This window comes from Passer domesticus, unplaced genomic scaffold (genome assembly GCF_036417665.1).
Source record: "Passer domesticus isolate bPasDom1 unplaced genomic scaffold, bPasDom1.hap1 HAP1_SCAFFOLD_105, whole genome shotgun sequence".
Taxonomy (NCBI): Eukaryota; Metazoa; Chordata; class Aves; order Passeriformes; family Passeridae; genus Passer; species Passer domesticus.
This window is the reverse complement of record NW_026989906.1, coordinates 167,927-194,684: the sequence shown is the minus strand read 5'-3', so window position 1 is coordinate 194,684 and position 26,758 is coordinate 167,927. Positions and strand designations below refer to the sequence as shown.

Below are 26,758 nucleotides of genomic sequence, written 5' to 3'. Positions count from 1 at the left end.
GGGATAACCTTGGACAACAGCCCAGGAAAAACTGGGACAACAACCCAGAATAACAAGGGAAAACAGGGCTCCCATCCCCACAAAAACCTGGGACAAGCTGGGATTTGTGGCTACCAGGGAGAGCCGGGACACTGGGAATGCTCCCGGGACAACCCCACCAGATCCCAGCGGATCCCGGGAAGCCGCGGGAACGCCAGGACTCACCGCAGCAGCCGGTAGGGCCGCGTGGACAGGTCCAGGTCAAACCAGGCCAGCTTGCTGTCGTAGCTCCCGCAGATCACGTTGTCCCCTAGGGAAAAACCCCGGAGTCAGCGGGATCCGCACTTTCCTGGGCAGATCCCGGCGTTCCCGGGCAGATCCCAGCGTTCCCGGGCAGATCCCGGCGTTCCCGGGCAGATCCCGGCATTCCCGGGCAGATCCCGCACCTCCGGGGTGCACGGCCATGCTGGAGATCCACTGGCAGTTGCTCTGGAGTTTCTTGGTGAGCTCCTGGCGCAGCAGGTTGTAGATGCGCACGGAGCGCTGGGAAGCCACCAGGAAGTAGGGCCGGAGCGGGTGGAACTGCACGCACTGGATCATCCCCGGGCTCTTCCGGAAGGGATCCTGGCTCCAGCGCCGGCTGCTCTGGTGGATCAGCACCTGCCGGCTGCCGGGGTTCCGCACCACCGAGGCCCAGTAATCGCCCTTGCCGTGCCACGTCACCTGCATCACCGGCTGGAACGGAATGGGATTGGGATTGGGATTGGGAATGGGAATGGGATTGGGATCCGGGTGAGATCCCGAAATCTCGACCCTCTGGATCACCACCGGGGCACAGGAATCGCCCTGGCCGTGCCACGTCACCGGTGTCACCGGCTGGGAACAAAATGGGATTGGGATTGGGATTGGGAATGGGATTGGGATCCGGGTGAGATCCCAAAATCCCGACCCTCTGGATCACCACCGGGGCACAGGAATCGCCCTGGCTGTGCCACAGCACCGGTGTCACCGGCTGGGAATGGGAATGGAAATGGGATCCAGGTGAGATCCCAAAATCCCGACCCTCTGGATCAGCACACCAGGGCACAGGAATTGCCCTGGCTGTGCCACGTCACCTGCGTCACCGGCTGGGAATGGGAATGGGATTGGGAATGGGATCTGAGTGAGATTTCAAGATCCTGATCGTCTCTCCTTAGGATGGGAATGGGAAAGGGAACAGGAATGGGATCCAGGTCAGATCCCGACCCTCTGATCATCACCAGGGCACGGGAATGGCCCTGGCCGTGCCACGTCACCTGCGTCACCAGCTGGAATGGGATCGGGATCAAGAATGGGATCAGGAATGGGATTGGGATGGCAATGGATAGGAATGGGATGGGGATGAGAACAGGAATGGGATCTGGGTGAGATCCTGATCTTCTGGATCATCCTGGAGCTCCTCAGTCTGGGAACGGGAACAGGAATGGGAATGGGAACAGGAATGGGATCCAGGTGAGATCCTGAGATCCTGATCATCTGGAGCTCCTCGGGATGAGAATGGGAATGGGATCGGAGTGAGATCCTGAGTTTCTGGATCATCCCGGAGCTCCTTGTGGTGGGAATGGGAACGAGATTGGGAATGCAAACAGGAATGGGATCCAGGTGAGATCCTGACTTTCTGGATCATCCTGGAGCTCCCACGGTGGGAATGGGAATGGGAAGGAAATGGGGAATGAGAACAGGAATAGGATCCAGGTGAGATCCTGACTTTCTGGATCATCCTGGAGCTCCCACGGAGGGAACAGCGGGATCAGGGAAGGGGAGAGGGAGAAAGAGTGGTTGGTGGGTCCACGGATGGGAATGGGATTGGGAGAATTCCCAGGAGCGGCTGAGGGATCTGGGGGGGCTCATCCCAGAGAAAAGCGGGATTGAAGGGATCCAGGGCAGGATCTGCTCCCAGGGAACAGGCACAGGACCCAGGGAATGGCCTCGGGTTGGGATTTTTGGGAATATTCCCCTGGAATTTGGTGGAATTCTGGGATTTGGGGCCTCAGGAAGCAGAGCAAGAACTGAGGCCGAGGATTCCCAGGAGAAACTGGGAAAAGGGGCCGATCCCAGCTGGAATTCCTGCGGCTCTGGGAAATGTTCCTGTGGATCCCTGGAAAATGGGGCCAAGAAGGATCCCCCTTTCCTGGGAAAGGCTCTGGCACTGCCCAGGATTCCCAGGAATGGGAAGGGATCCCTTGGGATGTGGAGCTGGGAAAGGAATCCTCTTGGAATTCTGTCCCTTGGGATATGGAGCAGGGAACAAGGATCCACTTGGGATCTGTCCCTTGGGATATGGAGCAGGGAACAAGGATCCTCTTGGAATTGCATCCCTCGAGATGCAGACATGGGAACAAGGCCCCTCCCTGGATCCTGGGCTGGGACTGATCCACAAGTCCCAAATCCCAGGAATGCTGATCCCACCTGGAACTCAGGAATGCTGATCTCACGCAGATCCCAGGAATGCCGATCCCAGGAATGTGGAGCCCAGCTGGATCCCAGTAATGCCAATCCCACCCAGACCCAGGGAATGCCAATCCCAGGTGAATCCTGGGAATGCCGATCCCACCCGGATCCCGGGAATGGTTAGCCCAGCTGGATCCCGGGAATGGTTAGCCCAGCTGGATCCCGGGAATGCCAATCCCACCCAGATCCCAGGAATGCTGATCCCACCCAGATCCCAAGAATGCCGGTCCCAACCAGATCCCAGGAATGCCGATCCCAACCAGATCCCAGGAATGTCAATCCCACCCAGATCCTGGGAATGCCGATCCCAGCAGGATCCCAGGAATGCCGATCCCACCCGGATCCCGGGAATGATGATCCCAACGAGATCCCGGGAATGGTTAGCCCAGCTGGATCCCAGGAATGCCGATCCCACCCAGATCATGGGAATGCCACTCCCACCCAGACCCCGGGAATGGCGCTCCCAGCGGGATCCCGGGAGTGGCACTCCCACCTTGCCGTGCTGCACCAGCAGGCGGATCCCCTTCCCGCGCTCCTCGGGGCCGGCCGGCACCCAGCGCACCGGCTGGACCCGCTCCTCCTCCGGCGCTTCCCAGGAATCCAGGAGCTGGTCCGTGGCTGCCACCAGCAGCCGGTCCCCGAGGCCCGGGTTCACCAGGAGCACCTGCTCGTCCCTGGGAACCAACGGGAAAACCGGGATCAGGGGGAATCTGGGATCAGGGAATTGCCCCCAAGAGCACCTGCTCATCCCTGGGGAATGGGAAATCTGGGATCAGGGGGAAATCCAGGATCAGGGGATCCTCCCCAGGAACACCTGCTCGTCCCTGGGAATGGGAATCCTGTGGGATCAGGGGATCCTCCCCAGGAGCACCTGCTCATTCCTAAAGAATCCGGGATCAGGGGGAATCCGGGATCAGGGGAAATCTGGGATCAGGGAATTCCCCCAGGAGCAGCTGCTCGTCCCTGGGGAACGAACGGGAAAACCGGGATGAGGGGGAATCTGGGAATCCTCTGGGATCAGGGGATCCTCCCCAGGAGCAGCTGCTCATCCCTGGGGAATGGGACACCTGGGATCAGGGGGAAATTTGGAATCAGGGAATCCTCTGGGATCAGGGAAGCCTCCCCAGGAGCAGCTGCTCATCCCTGGGGAATGGGAAATCTGGGAACAAGGGAAATCTGGGCTCAGGGAATCCCCTGGGACCAGAGAAATCTGGGAATAATAACAGTGGATGACCCCAGGGGATCACTCACACGGCCACGGCCACCAGGCAGACGCCAGGGTTGGGGTTCCAGGGGATGATCCCAGGGGAATGTGGGAAGGATCCCAGGGAATTATCCCAGGGGATGATCCCAGGGGATCACTCACACGGCCACGGCCACCAGGCAGACGCCGGGGTTGGGGTTCCAGGGAAATCAGGGAATGAATTATCCCAGGGGATGATCCCAGGGGATGATCCCAGGGAAGGATCACTCACACGGCCACGGCCACCAGGCAGACACCGGGGTTGTGGTTCCAGGGAAATCAGGGAATTATCCCAGGGAAGGATCCCAGGGGATCACTCACACGGCCACGGCCACCAGGCAGACGCCGGGGTTGTGGTTCCAGGGAAGTCAGGGAATGAATTATCCCAGGGGATGATCCCAGGGAAGGATCACTCACACGGCCACGGCCACCAGGCAGACGCCGGGGTTGGGGTTCCAGGGAAATCAGGGAATTATCCCAGGGGATGATCCCAGGGGATGTGGATCACTCACAGGGCCACAGCCACCAGGCAGACGCCGGGGTTGGGGTTCCAGGGAAATCAGGGAATTATCCCAGGGGATGATCCCAGGGGATCACTCACACGGCCACGGCCACCAGGCAGACGCCGGGGTTGGGGTTCCAGGGAAATCAGGGAATTATCCCAGGGGATGATCCCAGGGGATCACTCACACGGCCACGGCCACCAGGCAGACGCCGGGGTTGGGGTTCCAGGCCACGCTCTTGACGACGGCGCCGAGGGGCAGCGTGCGCAGGCAGCGCGCCGTGCTCACCTCCCAGAACCGCACCGTGCCGTCGTCGGAGCCTGGAACACACACACGGCGGGGTAACAGCGGGGTAACAGCGGGGTAACAGCGGGATAAACGTGGGATAACCGTGGGATAACAGCGGGGTAACAGCGGGGTAACAGCGGGGTAACAGCGGGATAAACGTGGGATAACCACGGGATAACAGCGGGGTAACAGCGGGGTAACAGCGGGGTAACAGCGGGATAACAGCGGGGTAACAGCGGGGTAACAGCGGGGTAACAGCGGGATAAACGTGGGATAACCACGGGATAACAGCGGGGTAACAGTGGGGTAACAGCGGGGTAACAGCGGGGTAACAGCAGGGTAACAGCGGGGTAACAGCGGGGTAACAGCGGGATAAACGTCGGATAACCGTGGGATAACAGCGGGGTAACAGCGGGGTAACAGCGGGGTAACAGCAGGGTAACAGCGGGGTAACAGCAGGGTAACAGCGGGGTAACAGCAGGGTAACAGCGGGATAAACGTCGGATAACCGTGGGATAACAGCGGGGTAACAGCGGGGTAACACCAGGGTAACAGCGGGGTAACAGCGGGGTAACAGCGGGGTAACAGCGGGGTAACAGCGGGGTAACTGCGGGATAACAGCGGGGTAACTGCGGGGTAACAGCGGGGTAACTGCGGGGTAACAGCGGGGTAACAGCGGGATAACAGCGGGGTAACAGCGGGGTAACAGCGGGGTAACAGCAGGATGATGGGGATGGGATTCCCAGGAATGGGGATGAGATTGAGGATAGGGATGGGAATGGGATAATGGGAATGAAATGGGAATAGGGATGGCAATAGGATTGGGATAATGGGAATGTAATGGGAATGAAAAGGGAATGGGATAATGGGAATGGGATTGGGAATGTGATAATAGGAATGAAATGGGAATGGGATGGGAATGGGATACTGGGATAATGGGATTGGGATAATGGGATTGAGAATGGGGTAACGAGAATGGGATTGGGACCCCAGAGCAGCTGGAAAAGCTCCGGAGTTTTCCAGAGCTGCCACAGGATGGGGCCAATCCCAGGATCCTCCCCCGGGGCCAAGGTTGGGATTTTCCAGGGGGAAAATCCCTGATCCCAAAGCTGGCCCCGGAGCAGCTCTGGGTGGAGCTGGGCTGTGGATCCATGGGATTTATCCCGGGAATTCCCAGTCCAGGGGGGATCCGTACCTGACGCCAACCACTGCCCGCTGGGGGAGACGCTCAGGGTCCGCACCAGGCTGGAGTGGCCGCGGTAGATCTGGGAGAAAATCGGGAATGAGGGAGAATCCCAAATCCCAGGAGCTCCCTGGGAGCCTCCGGGAGCTGCTCCGGAATCCTCGGGAAGGGAGGAGGAATTTGGGAGTTTGGGAAGGGAGGAGGAATTCGGGATTATGGGAAGGGAGGAGGAATTTGGGATCTGCAGGGAGCACAGCCAAGGCTACCCCATCCCACGTCCACAGGGAGGGGAAATCCTGGGAATGGGGATTTCAGCCAGGAATTCCAGCCCTTTCCAGGGGAATATTCCCAAAAATCCCAACCCACGGCTATTCCTAGGGTGCTGTCCCTGTTCCCTGGGAGCAGATCCCGCCCTGGATCCCCCTGGATCCCTTCAGTCCCGCTTTTCTCTGGGATGAGCCCCAACAGCTCCCTCAGCTGCTCTTGGGAAGTTTTCTGGAGCCATTCCCGTAAATCCCAGGAAAGGGGGATCCTCCTTGGCCCTGTTTTCCAGAGATCCATGGATCCTGGGATCTGCGTGAGATCAGCATTCCTGAGTTCCAGGTGGGATCAGCATTCCTGGGATTTGGGACTTGTGGATCAGTCCCAGCCCAGGATCCAGGGAGGGGCCTTGTTCCCATGTCTGCATCTCGAGGGATGCAATTCCAAGAGGATCCTTGTTCCCTGCTCCATATCCCAAGGGACAGATCCCAAGAGGATCCTTGCTCCCTGCTCCATATCCCAAGGGACAGATCCCAAGAGGATCCTTGCTCCCTGCTCCATATCCCAAGGGACAGAATTCCAAGAGGATTCCTTTCCCAGCTCCACATCCCAAGGGATCCCTTCCCATTCCCAGGAATCCCGGGCAGTGCCAGAGCCTTTCCCAGCAGGGGGATTCCCCCCAGCCCCGTTTTCCAGTGATCCACGAGAACATTTCCCAGAGTCGCAGGAATTCCAGCTGGGATCGGCCCCTTTTCCCAGCCTCTCCCAGGAATCCTTGGCCCTGCTTCCCGAGGCCCCAAATCCCAGAATTCCACCAAATTCCAGGGGAACATTCCCCAAAAAATCCCTCACCAGGGCCTGGGTGGTGGGGAAGGGCTGCAGATCCCTCGGCCTGGGCAGTTTGGGAATGAGATCCTCAGGATCCACGTTGACCTGCGGGACGGACACCACAGCGATCCCAGCCGCTCCCGGGGATCCGTTCCCGGGAGGGGCGGGGAGGCCGTGCCGGCGCTCCCGGCGCCGCGTTCCCGGTTTTCCGGGGGTTCTGGGATGGTGCCCACCCGCATCCTGCGCTGGCGGGGGCAGAGGTAGAGGTCGAGGCAGCGCTCGAAGCGCTCGTGGATGAAGCGCGGGTAGGCGGGCACGGCGCGCAGGCTCGGGAAGCGCCGCGGCACGAAGCTCAGGCGCCGCTCCGACGGCTCCTGCTGCCGCCAGGCCAGCTCCTGCCGGAATTCCATGGGGATGGGGGAAACGGGGAGGGGAAATGGGGATGGGGAATGGGATAATGGGGGTGGGATTGGGAAAAATAGGGAGGGAAAAATTAGGATGGGAAAAATGGGATTGGGAATGGGAATGGGAATGGGGATTGGGGAAAAACGGGGAGGGGAAATGGGGATGGGACAATGGGGATGGGGAATGGGATAATGGGGGTGGGATTGGGAAAAATGGGAATGGGAAAAAGGGAATGCGTCAATGGGAATGGGAGAAATGGGGTTGGGAAAAACGGGGAGGGGAAAAATCGGAACGGGGAATGGGGAAAATGGGAATGGGGATGGGATAATGGGGATGGGGATGGGATTGGGAAAATGGGGATGGGAAAAATGGGAATGGGACAATGGGAATGGGGAATGGGATTGGGAAAAATGGGAATGGGAATGGGGATGGGATTGGGAAAAATGGGGATGGGAACGGGGAAAAGGGGAATGGAAAAAAGGGGAATGGGAATAGGAATGGGAATGGGAATGGAATGGAAGGGCTCACCAAGAGCCATTCCCAAGGGCCCCACTGGCAGCTCCTTGGCCAGGATTTCCCACCCTCCTCATCCCACTGGGATCTTTCCACCCTCCTCAGCCTCTCCCTCCCCATCCCTCCGGAGCTGTTCCCACCGGGATTTCCCCCATCCATCCCCTCTGGATCCAAATCCCCCTCCAGGGCCTCTTCATTATCCAGGGACACCCCAATTCCCGGGGAGTAACCCCAAATCTCCCTTCATTCCACGGGATCCTGGAATGTTCCGGGTGGGAATCCCACGCTGATCCCATTCTCCCAGTGATCCAGGGACACCCCAATTCCCGGGGAGCGACCCCAAATCTCCCTTCATTCCATGGGATCCTGGAATGCTCCGGGATCCAAATCCCACTCCAGGATCCAAATCCCACTCCAGGGCCTCTCCAGGGACACCCCAATCCCTGGGGAGTGAACCCAAATCTCCCTTCATTCCACGGGATCCCGGAATGCTCCGGGTGGGAATCCCGAGCTGATCCCATTCCATGGGCAGCGACAATTCCCAAAACTCATCCCTGAGCAACCCCAGGGGTGGAACATCCCACAAATTCCCTGGAAAACCCCTCCAGACCCCAGCTGATCCCCCGGATCCCTCCCCGGAGCGGCCCTGCGGGATGTCCCGGCGTTCCCGGCGTTCCCACCTCCTCGGGGCTGAGCAGGAATTCCGGGGGCGGGTTGTAGGACTCCGCGTGGCCGGGCAGCGGCATTTTGGGAGCGGGGACGTGCATCTTGTGCCGGCCCAGCACCGAGTTGGGATCCTCCCGCGCCCACAGGTCGTAGAACGTGGGAACGTTCTCCTTGGGCTTCCGGGGCTGGATCCAGCCCATCTTGATGGCGTGGACCAGCTTGGAGACCTGCGGAGCATTCCCGGGATTCAGGGAGGGGGCGGAGGAGAGGAGCTGTCCATCCTCATCCCACTGGAACTCTTCCACCCTCCTCAGCTTTCCACGGATCCTCCTGATCCCATCTGGATTTTTCAAATCTCCTCATCCCACCTGGACCTTTCCAATCTCCTCATCCCACCAGAGCTTTTCCATTCTCCTCAGCTTTCCATGGATCCTCCAAATCCCATCTGGATCTTTCCAATCTCCTCATCCCATCAGAGCTTTTCTAATCTCCTGATCCAACCTTATATTTCCAATCTCCTGATCCCACCGGGATCTTTCCAATCTCCTCATCCTGCCGGAGCTCTTCCACCCTCCTCAGCTTTCCATGGATCCTCCTGATCCCATCTGGATCTTTCCAGACTTCTCATCCCACCAGGACCTTTCCAATCTCCTGATCCAACCTTATATTTCCAATCTCCTCATCCCACTGGGATCTTTCCAATCTCCTCATCCCACTGGGATCTTACCATCCTCCTCATCCTGCCAGAGCTCTTCCACCCTCCTCAGCTTTCCACGGATCCTCCTGATCCCATCTGGATTTTTCAAATCTCATCCCACCCGGACCTTTCCAATCTCCTGATCCCACCAGGATCTTTCCATCCTCCTCATCCCACTGGGATCTTTCCAATCTTCTAATCCATTTGGATCTTCCCACCCTTCTCAGCTTTTCCATCCTCCTCATCCCACCTGGATCTTTCCAATCTCAACCCACTGGGATCTTTCCAACCTTCTCATCCTGCCTGGATCTTCCCACTCTCCACATCCCACTGGGATCTTCCCACCCTCCTCAAAATTTTCCATCCTCCCCTTCCCACCAGGACCTTCCAACCTTCTCATCCCACCTCGATCTTTCCCTTCTCCTTAACTTTTCCATCTTCCCCATCCCACCAGGATCTTCCCAATCTCCTGATCCCACGGGATCTTCCCGCCCTCCTCAGCTTCCCCACCCGGATCTCCCGCCGGAATTCCGGGCTTTTCCTTTCTCCCACCTTCTCCTTCTCCACCAGGGAAGGGATGAAGCTCCGCTTGTCTGCAGGCCGGTTGGTCACCGGGTGGATCCGCACCTCGTGGCTGAAGAAATCCACGGACGGCTGGAAAACCGGGAATGCTCAGCCCCCGGCCCGGATTCCCAGCGGGAATTCCATCCCCGGGGCCTCCCCTCGGGCATTCCCAGTGGGAATTCCACCCCCAGGACCTCTCCTCCCACATTCCCAGTGGGAATTCTGCCCCCGGGACCTCCCCTTGGGCATTCCCGGTGCAAATTCCATCCCTTGGGCCACTCCTTCCAGCATTCCCAGTGGGAATTCCATGCCCAGGGCCTCCTCCCCCACATTCCCAATGGGAATTCCGCCCCATTCCCAGTGGGAATTCCAGCCCCAGGACGTCCCCTTTCAGAACTCCCTTTTTGGAATTCCATCCCTGGGGCCTCCTCCCATGCATTCCCTTTGGGAATTCCATCCCTGGGGCCTCCCCTCTCACATTCCCAATGGGAATTCCACCCCTGGGGCCTCATCTCTTGCATTCACCTTTGGAATTCCAACCCTGGGGCCTGCCCTCCCACATTCCGGGCAGGAATTCCATCCTTGGGGTCTCCCCTCAGGCATTCCCGGTGGGAATTCCGCCACATTCCCAGTGGGAATTCCAGCCTCGAGACCTCCCCTTTCAGCATTCCAGCCCTGGAGCCTCGCCGGGGGCGTTCCCGCTGGGAATGTCTCACCTCGTAGGGGTCGAAGTTGACGTCCCCGAAGTGTCCCCGCTGCAGGCGCTGCACCAGCTCCAGCTGCTCCTCCGACAGAGCCACCTCCGCCCCCGTCTGCCGGTCCTGCACCGTGCGCCTGCCCGGACACACGGACACCGGCGCGTGGGGCACCCCGGGACATGGGGGGGGGACACTGAGATGTGGGGCACACCGGGATGTGGGGGACACCGGGATGTGGGGGACACCGGGATGTGGGGGACACCGGGACATGGGGGGGGGACACCGGGATGTGGGGCACACCGGGATGTGGGGCACACCGGGATGTGGGGCACACTGGGACGTGGGGCACACTGGGACGTGGGGCACACCGGGACATGGGGGGGGGGACACCGGGATGTGGGGCACACCGGGATGTGGGGCACACCGGGATGTGGGGCACACTGGGACGTGGGGCACACTGGGACGTGGGGCACACCGGGACATGGGGGGGGGGGACACCGAGATGTGGGGCACACCGGGAAATGGGGGACACCGGGATGTGGGGGACACCGGGATGTGGGGGACACTGGGACGTGGGGCACACCGGGATGTGGGGGGGGGACACCGAGATGTGGGGCACACCGGGAAATGGGGGACACCGGGATGTGGGGGAAACCGGGAAATGGGGGACACTGGGACATGGGGGACACCGGGACGTGGGGGACACTGGGATGTGGGGCACAGCGGGACATGGGGGACACCGGGAAATGGGGGACACCGGGATGTGGGGGACACCGGGATGTGGGGCACACCGGGACGTGGGGCACACCGGAGGGACACCGGGACATGGGGGCACACCAGCATGGGGGACAGCAGATGGACACCAGGACGTGGGGCACACTGGGACATGGGGGACACGAGATGGACACCACCACATGGGGCACACCGGGGTATGGACACCACCATGGGGGACAGGGATGGGGGACACCGGCATGGGAGACACCGGGACACGGGACATGGGGCACTGGCATGGGGGACACCAGGACATGAGGGACATCACCACATGGGGGACACCAGGACATGGACACAGGGACATGGGGCACACCGGGGTATGGACACCGCCATGGGGGACACCGGGGCATGGACACCGGGGCATGGGGGACATCGGGACATGGGGGACACAGTGACATGGGGGACACCGCGACATGGTGCACACCAGGACATGGGGGACACCGGCATGGGGGACGCCAAATGGATACCAGGACATGGGGGACAGGGATTTGGGACACGGGGAGGGGGGACAGGGATTTGGGACATGGGGATATGGACACCGGGATGGACACTGGGACAGACACGGGGATGGGCACTGGGATGGACACAGGGATGTGGGATACGGATGGACATTGGGATGGACACCAGGATACGGACATCGGAATCCTGGGATGGACACTGGGACAGACACAGGGATGGACATAGGGATGGACACAGGGATGGGGGATAGGGTGGACATTGGGATGAACACTGGGATATGGACACCAGAATCCTGGGATGGACATGGGGATGGACACCAGAATATGGACATCAGAATCCTGGGATGGACACCAGGATGTGGGACACCGGGATGGGGGACAGGGATGGACACAGGGATGGACACAGGGATGGACACGGGGATGGACACAGGGATGGACACAGGGATGGACACGGGGATGGACACGGGGATGGACACAAGGATGGACACAAGGATGGACACGGGGATGGACACTGGGATGGACACAAGGATGGACACGGGGATGGGGGACAGGGATGGACACGGGGATGGGGGACAGGGATGGACACGGGGATGGGGGACAGGGATGGACACGGGGATGGGGGACAGGGATGGATACTGGGATGGACACGGGGATGGACACAGGGATGGACACGGGGATGCGGGACAGGGAAGTGGGACAGGGGGATGGACACGGGGATGGACACGGGAATTTCCCAGGAAGCAGAGGGAATCCCGGGATGCAGCTGAGGCTGGATGGGAGGGAGGGAGGCTCCGTGCCCGATCCCAAATCCACACATCCAGAATCACCCCGGGAAACCTCAGGAAGCCTCCAGAACCCTGAATTCCAGGAATTTTGGGAATTCCAAGCCCACACAAATCCCATGTGGAGCACATCCACGGAATCACGGAACACTTTGGGATTTTAAGGCTCATCCCCATCCCCGGGACACCTCCCTCCATCCCGAGGTTTTTCCAGGCCCTTCCCGGGAATTCCTCACCAGTATTCCGGGTTTTCCATCTTCTCCAGGAAGAGGTCCAGCTCGTCCTTGCTCCGCAGGGGTTTGTAGATCCTCTTCCCGTCCAGGTCGTACCCGATGTGCGGGAAATCCTGGTACCATTCCATGGGAATGTTCCCCACCGTGTTCCGGATGTCCTGGAAGGGAAAAACGCCGGGAAAAGGGTGAGGGGAGGGCAGGGGATTCCAGGGAATCCTTGGAAAAATGGGTGAGGGAATTCCAGGGAATCCCAGGAGAAAGGGTGAGGGAACTCCAGGGAATCCCAGGAGAAAGGGGCGAGGAAATTCCAGGGAATCCTTGGAGAAAGGGTGAGCGAATTCCGGGGAATCCTTGGAGGATTCCATAGATTCTGGCTGCAATTCCATGGATTTTGGGACTCCCTGTGTCCCCAACCTGTGACCAGGACCATCTCCACATCCCTGGCTGCAATTCCATGGATTCTGGCTTTCATCTCATGGATTTTGGGAATCCCTGTGCCCCTGATCATCTGTGTCCATAGCTATGGCTCTGGCTGCAATTCCATGGATTTTGGCTGCAATTCCATAGATTTTGGCTCTGATCCCACGGATTTTGGCTGTGATCTCATGGATTCTGGGACTCCCTCTGTCCCCAACCCCTGCCCACGATCACCTCCACATCCCTGGCTGCAATTCCATGGATTTTGGGAATCCCTGTGCCCCCAATCATCTCCTCGTCCTTGGTTGTGATTCCCTGGATTTTGGCTGTGATCCCATGGATTTTGGCTGTGATTCCACAGATTTTGGCTGTGATCTCATGGATTCTGGGACTCCCTGTGTCCCCAGCCTCTGCCCACGATCATCTCCACATCCCTGGCTGCAATTCCACGGATTCTGGTTTTCATCTCATGGATTTTGGGAATCCTGTGCCCCTGATCACCTCCGTGTCCCTGGTTGTGATTCCCTGGATTTTGGCTTGTGATCCCATGGATTTTGAGCCTCCCTGTGTCCCCAACCTCTGCCCACAATAACCTCCACATCCCTGGCTGCAATTCCACAGATTCTGGCTGCAATTCCTCGAATTTTGGGACTCCCTGTGCCCCTGATCATCCCTGTGTCCATAGCTGTGACTCTGGCTGCAATTCCATGGATTTTGGCTGTGATCCCACAGATTTTGGCCGTGATCTCATGGATTTTGGCCATGATCTCATGGATTCTGGGACTCCCTGTGCCCCCAACCCCTGCCCACGATCACCTCCACATCCCTGGCTGCGATTCCATAGATCCTGGCTGCTATTCCACGGATTTTGGCCGCAACCCCACAGGCTTTGGCCGCCATCCCACAGATTTTGGCCGCGATCCCACGGATTCTGGCCCCGATCCCACGGATTTCGGGACTCCCTGCACCCCCAGCCCAGCTCGGACCCCCCCCGTGCCCGCGGGGATCATTCCCAGCCCCAAGCCGGGCCGGGCTCGGCGGGGCCCGGCCTTTTCCCGGGAATGCTGCCGGCTGGAAGGTGCCGGGGCAGCGGCGCGGGATCGCTCCCGGCGCTAAACGAAAGCAGATGGCCCCGGGAGCTTCCAGAGGGCCGGGAAGGGGATGACAGAGGTTGGATTTCGGAAGCTGCCGAGACAGGGATTAAGTGCGGGAGCGCACGGAAGGTGCCGCGCTCCGGCCGGGAATGAACCTCCCGCGCGGAGCTCCTGGGAGGCGCCGCTGGAAAAGCGGGGGGAGCTCAGGAAAACGGCCGTTCCAGCCTTTTTCCAGCCGGGAATGCTGGTCTGCCCCACGGACGGGAGATTCCTGGAGTTTGGGGGTGGGATGAGGCAGCCTGGAGATGGGGGGGCTCCTGGATCCCCCGAGTTTAGGGATGGCTCGGGATACTCTGGGGATTCCATGGGGTGGATCCCGGGAATCCCGAGCTGGAGGAGCAGGGGAATCCCAGGAGATCCCAGGGCCTTTCCAGAGGGTTTTCTGGGAGAGCCGCAGAGGGGTTTGGGATGCAGGCTGGAGGGACAGCACCCAGGGCATGGATTTGTGGGAATTTTGGGAAGGAATTCCTGCCTGGCAGGGAAGCAGGGCTGCCCCAGGATCCCTGGAACACCCCGGGATGTCGGGAGCTGCCCCATGGAATGGGACAGGGAATGGCACCTGACACCTCTGGAATTCCCTGCCCCGATTCCCTCCCGGCTCTCCCCGGGCAGGGAATTCCAGCAGATCCCAGCGGCGGCTCCTCAAGGGTTAATTCCCAATTCCCTCCCAGGGTTAATTCCCAATTCCCAGCGGTGCCATCCCGGCATGGAAAACCCTCCGGGAATCCTCGGGATGGCATCACCGGGACACCGGGAGAGTGTCGTGGGGAGAGAATTCCCTCGGCTCCAGCCGCTCCCGGAGCAGGGGCAGAATTCCAGAGGGATCCCAGAGCCCCTCCCGGGACCTTTGGGATCGGGACAAGGGAATTTATGGGGAAAACCGGGAAAGAGGCAGTGAATGTGGCGAGTTTCGGGTGGGGAGAAATTCCAGAGGGATCCCAGAGCTCCTCCCGGGACCTTTGGGGTTGGGACAAGTGAATTCATGGGGAAAACCGGGAAAGGAGTGGTGAATTCCCCGGGAATGCGAGTCCGGGGTGGGAGAGGAATTCCAGAGGGATCCCAGAGCCCCTCCCGGGACCTTTGGGACTGGGACAAGTGAATTTATGGGGAAAACCGGGAAAGAGCAGGAGAATTCCCTGGGAATGCGGCGAGTCCTGGGCGGGAGAGGAATTCCAGAGGGATCCCAGAGCCCCCCTGGGCAGCTCCGGCGACTTTTGAGGTTGGGACAGGGGAATTTATGGGGAAAACCGGGAAAGTCGCAGCGAATGCGGCGAGTTTGAGTTTCGGGTGGGGGGAAATTCCAGAGGGATCCCAGAGCCCCCCTGGCAGCTCCGCTGACCTTTGGGGTTGGGACAGGGGAATTTATGGGGAAAACAGGTCGGGAGCAAAAGGAAAAGCGGGAAAGGAGCGGCGAGCTCTCGGGAAGGCGGCGAAGGAAAGGGTTAAGGCCGGCCCGGAGGGTGAGCTCAGGTAGGCCGGGCCTGGGGCTCCCCTTTCCGAAGGCTCCCTCTCCAAGGCAGCCGGGCCGGAGGAGGGGCCGCGCCGCCCATTCCCGCCGCTATAAAAACCCCGCAGCTCCAGCCCGCGGCTCCCGGAGGATGCGCACGTGCGCCGGGAGCGGCGGCGAGCCCGAAACCCGGGGATAAACCGGGATAACCCCCCGCAAACCGGGATAGAAACCCCCAAACCCGGGATAAACCCGCCATCTAACCCCTCGGCCACCGGGATAAAACCCGGACTAGACCTGAACCAGCGCGACAAAACCCCTAAAAAGCGGCGTAAAAGCGGCATAAAAGCGGCGTAAAAGCGGCACAAGAGCCCCAAAAGCCGGGGCGGGAGCGGGATAAAACCCCCAGAGCGGATCGGCGAGAGCCATGAGCGGCCGCAGCTGAGCGCCCCGCGGCTGCCCCGCTTTCCCGGCGGCACTCCCGCTTCTCCAGCATGTCCTTCGCCATGCTGCGCTCGGCCCCGGGGCGCTTCCTGTACCCCGAGATCAGCGCGCTGTCCGAGGACGAGGAGAACAGCGAGAGCTCGGGCTCGGAGGAGAAGCCCTTCCACATGGAGGGCGCCGCGTTCGGCATGCCGGGCGGCAAGCGGCGCAGCGGCAAGAGCCGCGGGCGGCTGGCCCGGGAGCCGCGGCAGCGGCACACGGCGAACGCCCGCGAGCGGGACCGCACCAACTCGGTGAACACGGCGTTCACGGCGCTGCGCACGCTGATCCCCACCGAGCCGGCCGACAGGAAGCTCTCCAAGATCGAGACGCTGCGCCTCGCCTCCAGCTACATCTCGCACCTGGGCAACGTGCTGCTGCTCGGCGAGGCCGGCGGCGGCGGCGGCGGCGGCGTTGGAGGGCAGCCGTGCCACGGGGCAGCGCCCGCCGCGCTCTGCCCCGCCGGCGCCGCGTCCCCGCCCGGCCGCGGCGGCGAGAGCGGGCAGCCGCGGCAGATCTGCACCTTCTGCCTCAGCAACCAGCGCAAAATGGTGAGCGACACCGGGAATAACGGGAATAACGGGGTGTGCTGGGGTATACTGGGGTATGGGAACGGGGATTTGGGAATCGCGGGGTGCCCAGATCGGCACCTTCTGCCTCAGCAACCAGCGCAAAATGGTGAGAGACACCGGGATAATGGGATATACCGGGGTATACTGGGGTCTGGGATACAGGGAACGGGGATTTGGGAATCGCGGGGTGCCCAGCCGCGGCAGATCTGCACCTTCTGCCTCAGCAACCAGCGCAAAATGGTGAGCGACACCGGGATAATGGGATATACCGGGGTATACTGGGAGTAACGGGGTATACTGGGGTATGGGAACGGGGATTTGGGAATCGCGGGGTGCCCAGCCCTGGCAGATCAGCACCTTCTGCCTCAGCAACCAGCGCAAAATGGTGAGCGGTACCGGGATAACGGGATATACCGGGGTATACTGGGGTCTGGGATACAGGGAACGGGGATTTGGGAATCGCGGAGTGCCCGGCCGCGGCAGATCTGCACCTTCTGCCTCAGCAACCAGCGCAAAATGGTGAGAGACACCGGGAATAACGGGAATAACGGGGTATACTGGGGTATACTGGGGTCTGGGATAGAGGGAACGGGGATTTGGGAATCGCGGGGTGCCCAGCCGCGGCAGATCGGCACCTTCTGCCTCAGCAACCAGCGCAAAATGGTGAGAGACACCAGAATAACGGGAATAACGGGGTATACTGGGAGTAATGGGATAGAGGGAACGGGGATTTGGGAATAGGGGGATGCCCAGATCGGCACCTTCTGCCTCAGCAACCAGCGAAAAATGGTGAGAGACACCGGGAATAACGGGATATACCGGGAATAACGGGGTCCGGGATAGCGGGAACGGGGATTTGGGAATCGCGGAGTGCCCGGCCGCGGCAGACCTGCACTTTCTCCCTTAGCAACCAGCACAAAATGGTGAGAGATACCGGGAAAAACGGGATATACCGGGGTCCGGGATAGCGGGAATGCCGCGGGGATAGAGAGAATAGGGATCAGAATAGCGGGAATGAGGAATTGGGAATCGGGGGATGCCCAGCTGCGGCAGGTCTGCACCTTCTGCCTCAGCAACCAGCGGAAGCTCGGGAGTCCTGGAGGGTTTGGGATACAGGGAATGGGGTCTGGGATACTGGGAATGGGGTCTGGGATACTGGGAATGGCACGGGGAATGGGGTCTGGGATACAAGGAATGGCACGGGGAATGGGGTCTGGGATACAAGGAATGGCACGGGGAATGGGGTCTGGGATACAAGGAATGGCGCAAGGATAGAGGGAAAGGTGGCCTGGGATTCGGGAATGAATCCTGCAGGGATGTGGGGAATTGTGTCCCGGGAATGTCATGGGGATGAAGGGAATAGGGACCAGGACACAGGGAATGGTATAGGGAATGGGGACCGGGAGTCGGGAATGTCATGGGGATAAAGGGGATGGGGACCTGGGACTCAGGAATGAATCCCGCAGGGAATGGGGGCCCGAAATTCAGGCTGGGATGGAGGGAATGGTGTCACCGGGATTTGGGATTCGGGCCAGGAATGACGAGCCCCTGCGCTCCCAAAAAGCAGCGATCTGGTTTATCCCAGAGTTTGTCCACTCCAACGGGCAGCGGGAGGCAGGGAATTGTGTCCCGGGACTCGGGAATGAATCCCGCGAGGAATAGAATCCCAGGATCCGGGAATGCTGCAGGGATAAAGGGAATGGGGACCCGGGATTCAGGAATGAATCCCACGGGGAATTGCGTCCCGGGATTCGGACTGGGATGGAGAGAATGCTGTCCCAGGATTTGGGATTTGGTCTGGGAATGACGAGCTCCCGTGTGGGGCTTCCAAAAAAATCTGCAATTCCCAGGTTTATCCCATGAAAACTCTGTTGATCCACTCTGAGAGGCAGCGGGAGGCAGGGAATTGTGTCCCGGGAATTCGGAAATGAATCCCGTGAGGATGCAGGGAACGGGGACTGGGATTTGGGAATGCTGTGGGGATAAAGGGGATGGGGATTGGGATTCAGGATCCGTGCTGGGAATGAGGAGCTCCTGGCTTCCCAAAAAATCGGTGATTCCTGACCACGGAAGCTCCCAGATTCCCAAAAAAACAGGCAACTCCCGAGTTTATCGTGGTGATTCCCAGGTTTATCCCGGCGATTCCCATTTTTATCCCTGTGATTCCCAGTTTATCGTGGTGATTCCCAGGTATATCCCTGTGATTCTCAGGTTTATCCCGGTGTTTGCCCACTCCCGGGAATGCCAGGGGGCTCCTGCGTGGAGCTGCAGGGATGGCAGAGACCGCCAGAGGCGGCTCCAAAATCCACAGAAAATCCATGGAAAATCCATGGAAAATCCATGGAAAATCCACGGAATATTCACAGAAAATCCTCTCTGGAGCCTCAGGAAAAGGGACGGGAGGGGAGCCGGGAATGGGCACCGGGAAGGGCCCTGGAAAAGCGGGCAGAGACCGGGACACGGGACAGGGATGTGGGATCGGCTCCCAGTAACCCCAGAACGGGCATCCCAGTATTCCCAGTATTCCCAGTAACTCCGTCCTGGGGATCCCAGTCCCTGGGTGCCGGCACTCCCAGTTCCCGATCCCAGCACTCCCAGTTTTCCAGTGCCAGGGATCCCAGTTCCCAATCCCAGTGCTCCCAATTCCCCTTTCCAGAGCTCCTGGAGGCACTGGGAGCCGCCCTGGCCATCCCAGTTCCCCCAGTGGATTTTGGGATTCCCTCCCTGGATTGTGGGATTATTCCCTGCAGGTGGAGTAGGGAAAATCCAGCGGGATTTTCCTGCCGCATCCCAAATCCCGAATCCCCAAAGCCCCCCTGGGAACAGGGCCATTCCAAGGGCAGAGGGGCAGGATTGGGATCTGGGCTGATCCCGGAAAACCCGGAGGGGACGGAAAATCCCACGGGAAGGATTTGGGGCTCACCAAATTCCAGAGTTTTCCACCCAAACCATTCCCAAAGCCTGGCAGTCTGGGGCTTGGAAAAAAGGGAATTTGGGAAAAAGGGAATTTGGGAAAAGCCCAGATCTTGGGAATGGCCCTGCCCAGGCTGCTGGGAACACCTGGGAATGAGATCCAGCCAGGAATGGGATCCCAGCTCATTCTGGCCGGGATCCGCACCCAAGAACCCAGGACTGAGCCTTGGGAAAGGCTCAGGAATCTGGGAATGCTCCAGCCAGGAAGGGACCCTAAATCGGATCCCAATCCAGCATTCCCAGGGATCAATTCCCATCCTTAATTTCAGATCAATTACCATAAAATAAAAAAAGTTTAGATCGATTCCTACAAATTCCCACCCTTAATTTTCCATCAATCCCAACAATTCCCATCAGCAATTTTTCATCAATCCCTACAAATTGCATCATTAATTCTGGATCAATCCAAATAAATCCCCATCCTTAATTTTCCATCAATTCCTATAAAATCCCATCGCACCTGGAATTGGAGCTGGAAGTAGAATTGGAATTAGGGCTGGAATTAGAACTGGGATTTGGGCTGGATTTAGAGATGGAATTAGGGCTGGATTTGGGGCTGGAATTAGAACTGGAGTTAGAATTGGAATCACAACTGGATTTGGGGCTGGAATTAGAACTGGAATTGGGGCTGGAATTAGAACTGGAATTGGAACTGGGGCTGGAATTAGAACTGGAATTAGAACTGGAATTGGAACTGGGGCTGGAATTAGAACTGGAATTAGAACTGGAATTGGAACTGGAATCAGGGCTAGAATTAGGAAATTAATTAGAACTGGGATCAGAACTGGGATCGGGGCTGGGATCGGGGCCGGAGCCGCCGCTCCCGATGCGTGCCGGCTTTTTTCGGGATGCATTCCCGCGGGTTTGGGGTTTACGGGGTGTGACGGGAATCCCATCCCGCTCTTTGATCCCGGGGGTGTCAGACAAGGCGAGGAAATGAGCTCCAGCCCCTGGGGAATGCCGGGAATGCCGGGATGGGAGCGGCTCCTGGCTTTGGGATCATCCCAGGGCTCCATTCCCACCCCAAACCCAGCTTTTCCCCAATCCCACGGGAACAGGGTGGGATTTAGGGCCCTTCCCAACCCCAAGCATTCCAGCGGGGAGCAGGAGGCTTCCCAAAGTGTGGGATCGGCTCCCTAAAATCCATCCTGCCCGAAAAATCCTCCCTAACATTCTCATCCCATGCCAAAGATCCCTAGAATCCTCCTCCTGCCCCAAAGATCCCGAAAAATCCTTCTCCTATCCCAAAAATCCCGAAAAATCCTCCCTCAAATCCTCTTCCCATACCAAAAATCAAAAAAAAAAATCCACTCTAAAATCCTCTTCCTGCCTGAAAAATTCCGAAACCGTGGCTCCAAGGGGGTCTGAGGGATTTTTGGGGGGAATTTGGGATCTAGGAACATCCCAGGGATTTTTGGGCCGAGCCCAAATCCCAGGAAAACTCGGGAGAAGCTGATCCAGGGTGGTTTCCCAGCCAGAATCCAAGGGTTAAATGGGATAATTTGGGATAATTTGGGACAGGATTGCAGCAGGAATGGCAAAGGTGGGTGGCCAATCCCAGGAATTCCTCGGAATTCCCAAAGGGGAGAGAGGCCCCGGTGTTCCCAACATCCCTGAGGAACGGTTGAGCTTTCCTGGGATTTTCCACACTGGGGGAGCCAGGATCTGCTCAGATCCCAAAAATTCCCAGTCCAATCCTGGCTGGGGGAGCTCCAGGACTGGAAAATCGGGATTTGGGGGTAAAGGGATTCCCAGATCCCAACAGTGCTGAGGGAATTCCAGGCTGGAATTCCGGGAGCCAGCAGAGACCTGGGATCCAGAGAGGTTTTCCTGGGATCAGGGAGAGACCGAGGTGGGAAAATGGGAAAGGTGGGAACAGCTCCGAGATCCCCGGGACCCTTGGGATCCTCAGGATCTTCAGGATCCCAGCCCCTTCCATGGGGAAGGAGGGGATGGGAAAAGGGAGGCAGGCCTGGAGGGGATTTGGGATAAAGGAATTCCCATCTGGAATGCTCTCAGAGGGAACTGGGATCCAGGATATTGGGATCCAGAGAGGACTGAGATCCAGGGAGAATTTGGGATATGGAAGAAATTGGGATGCAGATGATTCCTGGGGATTCCCCAGGAAGGGGATCAAAGGGGATCCCAGCAAGATTCTCAGTTCCAGGTTTGATCCCACCTCCTTTCCCTCCCGGGATGGAGAAGGATTTGGGATACACAGGGGATTTGGAATAGAGAGAGGGAATTGGGATCCACAGGGAATTGGGAATCGGGATCCAGAGGGGATTTGGGATTCAGGGAGGAATCCCGGAGCAGCTCCAATCCCATTCCTGGCCCGGAATCCGTCAGGAAGGGTCGATCCCGGTGCCATTCCCGGAGCATTCCCGACCCTCCCGGCACAGGGAAGGAACCTGGGAGATCCTGGGAAATGGGAAACCCTGGGAATCCCAGGAAAAACCCCAGCACAGCTTCCCAAGGAAATCCACATGGAGGGATTTAGGATTTGAGCAGGGATTTGGGATTTGAGCAAGGATTTGGGATGGGAGCAGGGATTTGGGATTTGAGCAAGGATTTGGGATGGGAGCAGGGATTTGGGCCCCTCTGGAATTTCAGGACCAAAACCTCTCTGGAGCCTCAGGAAAACCCCCTGGATCCAGAGGGGCCAGGGAGCTCCCCCAGATCCCAATCCCAGCAATCCCGGCCCCTGGAGCCGGAGATTCCGGGCGCTTCCCACATCCCAACCCAGGATTTCCATGGGAAATCCCACATTTAGGCACAGGGAGCAGGAATTCCAGGAGATTCCTGAATTACCCCGGAGCTGTTCCCCCTTTTCCCCCCTTCCGGGCTGCACCTACATCCAGGATTTCCATGGAAAAGTCCCAGATTTAGGCGCAGGGAGCAGCAATTCCATGAGATTCCCAAACCACCCCGGAGCTGTTCCTGCTTTTCCCCCTTCAGGGCTGCACCTACATCCAGGTTTTCCATGGAAAAATCCTGGACTTAGGCACAGGGAGCAGCAATTCCATGAGATTCCCAAACCACCCTGGAGCCGGGAGTTCCCCGAGCCGTTCCTGCTTTTCCCAAACCCCCAGTCCAGGTTTTCCATGGAAAAATGCTGGATTTAGGCACAGGGAGCAGGAATTCCAGGATATTCCCAAATCATCAGAGCCAGGAGCTTCCCTGAGCCGTTCCTGCTTTTTTCCCCAGGACGAGATCACCCCCAGTCCAGGATTTCCATGGAAAAACCCCAAGTTTAGGCACAGGGAGCAGGAATTCCATGATATTCCCAAACCACCCCGGAGCCGTTCCCGCTTTTCCCCCTTCAGGGCTGCACCCACATCCAGGTTTTCCATGGAAAACTCCCAAATTTAGGCAGAGGGAGCAGGAATTCCATGAGATTCCCGAACCAGCCCGGAGCCGGGAGCTTCCCCGAGCCGCTCCCGCTTTTCCCCCTTTTCCAAGGCCGGCCCGAATCCCGAATTCCTGCCGGAGGTGAGAGGGAAAAGCGCGGCGGGGTTTTCCCAATCCCCGTTTCCGCTCCAGACGGCCCCGAGCTCCCGGGGATTGAACATCTGGGAAATTGGAGCAGAATTCCCCCTTTTCCCTCCCCTTCCCACCCTCGGGAACAAAGGGAGAGCCGGAGCCGCACGTGCGGGGATGGAAAACGGGGGAGGCCGGGACCGGGGTGGAACACGGGAATCGCATCCCAAAAAACGGGGATGGAAAACGGGAATCGGATCCCAAAAAATGGGGATGGAAAACGGGGGAGGCTGGGATGGGGACAGAAAATGGGAACTGGATCCCAAAAAATGGGAACGGGGAAAAGGGGGAAGGCAAGAAGTGGGAATAGGATCAGGAGAACCCCAAAAAATGAGGATGGGGGAATGGGAGAGGCCTGGGATGGGGCAGGGATTGGGAACTGGGGACGGGAGAATCCTGGAAAACGGGGATGGGAAGGAGGTGGGCTGATATGGTTATACTGGGGTGGTACTGGTTATACTGGGGTGGTACTGGTTATACTGGGGGTGGGTACTGGTTATACTGGGGTGGTACTGGTTATACTGGGGTGGTACTGGTTATACTGGGGGTGGGTACTGGTTATACTGGGGTGGTACTGGTTATACTGGGGTGGTACTGGTTATACTGGGGGTGGGTACTGGTTATACTGGGGGTGGGTACTGGTTATACTGGGGTGGTACTGGTTATACTGGGGGTGGGTACTGGTTATACTGGGGGTGGGTACTGGTTATACTGGGGTGGTACTGGTTATACTGGGGGTGGGTACTGGTTATACTGGGGGTGGGTACTGGTTATACTGGGGTGGTACTGGTTATACTGGGGGTGGGTACTGGTTATACTGGGGGTGGGTACTGGTTATACTGGGGTGGTACTGGTTATACTGGGGTGGTACTGGTTATACTGGGGGTGGGTACTGGTTATACTGGGGTGGTACTGGTTATACTGGGGTGGTACTGGTTATACTGGGGTGGGTATGGTTATACTGGGGGTGGGTACTGGTTATACTGGGATGGTACTGGGGTGGTACTGGTTATACTGGGAGTGAGTACTGGTTATACTGGGGTGGTACTGGGGTGATACTGGTTATACTGGGAGTGAGTACTGGTTATACTGGGGTGGGTATGGTTATACTGGGATGGTACTGGTTATATCGGGGGTTCCACTGGTTCTACTGGTTCCACTGGGGATGGCACTGGCGGCACTGGGGGTGACTGGGACACAGGAATGCCAGGATCAGAAACAGCTCTGGGGGATCCTGGAGAATTCCTTGGGAAGGGATCTGGGAGGATTCCCTGGGAACGGGATCCAGGAGAATTCCCTGGGAACGGGATCCAGGAGGATTCCTGGAAACAGGATCCAGGAGGATTCCCTGGGAACGGGATCCAGGAGGATTCCCTGGGAAGGGATCCAGGAGGATTCCTGGGAACGGGATCCAGGAGGATTCCCTGGGAACGGGATCCAGGAGAATTCCCTGGGAACGGGATCCAGGAGGATTCCTGGGAACGGGATCCAGGAGAACTCCCCGGGAACGGGATCCAAGGAAGATTCCCTGGGAACGGGATCCAGGAGAACTCCCCGGGAACGGGATCCAGGAGGATTCCCTGGGAACGGGATCAAAGGAAGATTCCCTGGGAACGGGATCCAGGGAAGATTCCTTGGGAACGGGATCCAGGAGAATTCCCCGGGAACGGGATCCAGGAGAATTCCCTGGGAAGGGGATCCAGGAGGATTCCCTGGGAAGGGGATCCCAGCAGAATTCCCAATTCCAGGTTTGATCCCATCTCCTTTCCCTCCCTCCCACAGAGCAAAGACCGGGACAGGAAGACGGGACAGCTCCGGAGCTAGGCCGGGAATTCCAGCCGGGAATCCCAGCCGGAGCAGGGAAAGCCACACTGGCGGATTCCCGGATCCAGGGACGTTTTCCTGCCGGATCCCGCGGGAAGAGCGGCACCGACATTCCAGGGATCCCACGGGACACAGAGGATGTGCTGGAATTCCGGGATACCCAGGGAATGCACCCACAGAGCCCCAGGGACGGCGGAGCCACTCTGGGAATCCTTGGGAATTCCTGCTCCGGGATTCCGGATCACAGAACACTTGGATCTCTGGGATCCGCTCTGGGAATCCTCGGGAATTCCTGCTCCAGGATTCCGGATCATTGAACATTTGGATCTCTAGGATCCGCTCTTGGAATCCTCAGGAATTCCTGCCCCGGGATTCCAGATCACAGAACACTTGGATCTCTGGGATCCACTCTGGGAATCCTCGGGAATTCCTGTCCTGGGATTTCAGATCACAGAACACTTGGATCACTTGGATCCACTTGGGAATCCTTGGGAATTCCTGGGAATCCCTGCCCCAGGATTCCTGCCTGTGGAACACTTGGATTTCTCATATCTGCTCCAGGAATTGCTGGGAATCTCTGCCCTGGGATTCCAGATCATGGAACACTTGGATCACCCAGATCTGCTCTGGGAATTGCTGGGAATCCCTGCCCCAGGATTCCTGCTTGTGGAACATTTGGATCTCCTGGAGCTGCTCCAGGAATTCTTGGAAATCCTGACCTGAGATTCCTGCTCATGGAACAGTTGGATCTCCCAGATCCTCTTGGGAATTCCTGGGAATCCATGTCCCGGGATTCCCAATCATGGAACACTGGGATCGCCCAGATCCGCTCTGGAAGTCCTTGGGAATCCCAGCCTTGGGATCCATGGAGGCTCACGGAACACGGCTCTCCTGGAGCTGCTTCCCACTCGATCCTGGAACTGATCCCTGAACTGATCCCGGAATTGATCCCGGCACCAATCCCTGTGCATGGGGTGCAGGGGCTGCATTTTTTTGGGAATTATCAATCACATGCTGGAATTTCATGTTGTTGATGTGGGAATTAATTAAATCCAGAATTTGTGTAATTAATTGGGAATCTGGGTCATGATCTTTGCGGGAATTTCTTCCTTTCCCTTTTTCCTCTTTTCATTTTCCCTTCTCCTTTTCCTCTTTTCCTTCTTCCCTTTCCCCTTTCCCTCAGGTTATTCCGGGCCAGCACCAACATTCCCTGTGCCAGAAGGAGCAGGTGAATTTGGGAAATCCTGGGAAAATGAACCTCAGCACTTCCAAAGTTCTCCCTGTGGGATCCCAAGACAATGGGATGTTCCCAAATCTGGCATGTTCCCAAATCCATGTGCCAAGGGAAAGGCCTGGACTGTGGGGCAACAGGAGGGGAGGGGAACTGGGATGGGCTCTGGGATTGGGATCTGAACTGGGATGGGCTCTGGGATTGGGATCAGAACTGGGATTGGGACCAGAACTGGGATGGGCTCTGGGATTGGGATCAGAACTGGGATTGGGATCAGAACTGGGATGGGCTCTGGGATTGGGATCAGAACTGGGATTGGGATCAGAACTGGGATGGGCTCTGGGATCGGGATCAGAACTGGGATTGGGATCAGAACTGGGATGGGCTCTGGGATTGGGATCAGAACTGGGATGGGCTCTGGGATTGGGATCTGAACTGGGATTGGGATCAGAACTGGGATGGGCTCTGGGATTGGGATCAGAACTGGGATGGGCTCTGGGATTGGGATCAGAACTGGGATGGGCTCTGGGATTGGGATCAGAACTGGGATGGGCT

General features: G+C 58.4%; 2 protein-coding genes across 5 annotated transcripts in view; one reads left to right on the top strand and one right to left on the bottom strand.

The window, feature by feature from the left end:
* The window catches only part of BOP1 (BOP1 ribosomal biogenesis factor), a 79,192-nt gene that overhangs the window by 9,812 nt on the left and 42,622 nt on the right, over window positions 1-26,758 (bottom strand). For all 4 annotated transcript variants that reach the window (XM_064405975.1, XM_064405976.1, XM_064405977.1 and 1 more), the window contains exons 4-14: window positions 12,566-12,720; window positions 10,337-10,454; window positions 9,609-9,710; window positions 8,374-8,586; window positions 7,009-7,170; window positions 6,800-6,880; window positions 5,699-5,768; window positions 4,403-4,535; window positions 2,963-3,143; window positions 426-714; window positions 205-289 (exon numbers count right to left, since the gene is read on the bottom strand). In XM_064405975.1, coding sequence (XP_064262045.1) covers window positions 205-289; window positions 426-714; window positions 2,963-3,143; window positions 4,403-4,535; window positions 5,699-5,768; window positions 6,800-6,880; window positions 7,009-7,170; window positions 8,374-8,586; window positions 9,609-9,710; window positions 10,337-10,454; window positions 12,566-12,720 — 1,589 coding nt within the window. The remainder of the gene's footprint in view (window positions 1-204; window positions 290-425; window positions 715-2,962; window positions 3,144-4,402; window positions 4,536-5,698; window positions 5,769-6,799; window positions 6,881-7,008; window positions 7,171-8,373; window positions 8,587-9,608; window positions 9,711-10,336; window positions 10,455-12,565; window positions 12,721-26,758) is intronic.
* On the top strand, window positions 15,989-26,006 carry SCX (scleraxis bHLH transcription factor). Its single transcript, XM_064405980.1, has 2 exons — window positions 15,989-16,614; window positions 24,931-26,006. The coding sequence occupies exons 1-2, from the start codon at window positions 16,075-16,077 to the stop codon at window positions 24,970-24,972; spliced, it is 582 nt and encodes a 193-aa protein (XP_064262050.1). The 5' UTR covers window positions 15,989-16,074; the 3' UTR covers window positions 24,973-26,006.

What these genes read in the sequence shown, in the direction of transcription:
- SCX (XM_064405980.1), top strand. Translation starts at nt 16,075, where the DNA reads ATGTCCTTCGCCATGCTGCGCTCGGCCCCGGGGCGCTTCCTGTACCCC. An exon ending in TCAGCAACCAGCGCAAAATG is followed by an intron (nt 16,615 to 24,930) that starts GTGAGCGACACC and finishes TCCCTCCCACAG; the next exon opens with AGCAAAGACCGGGACAGGAA.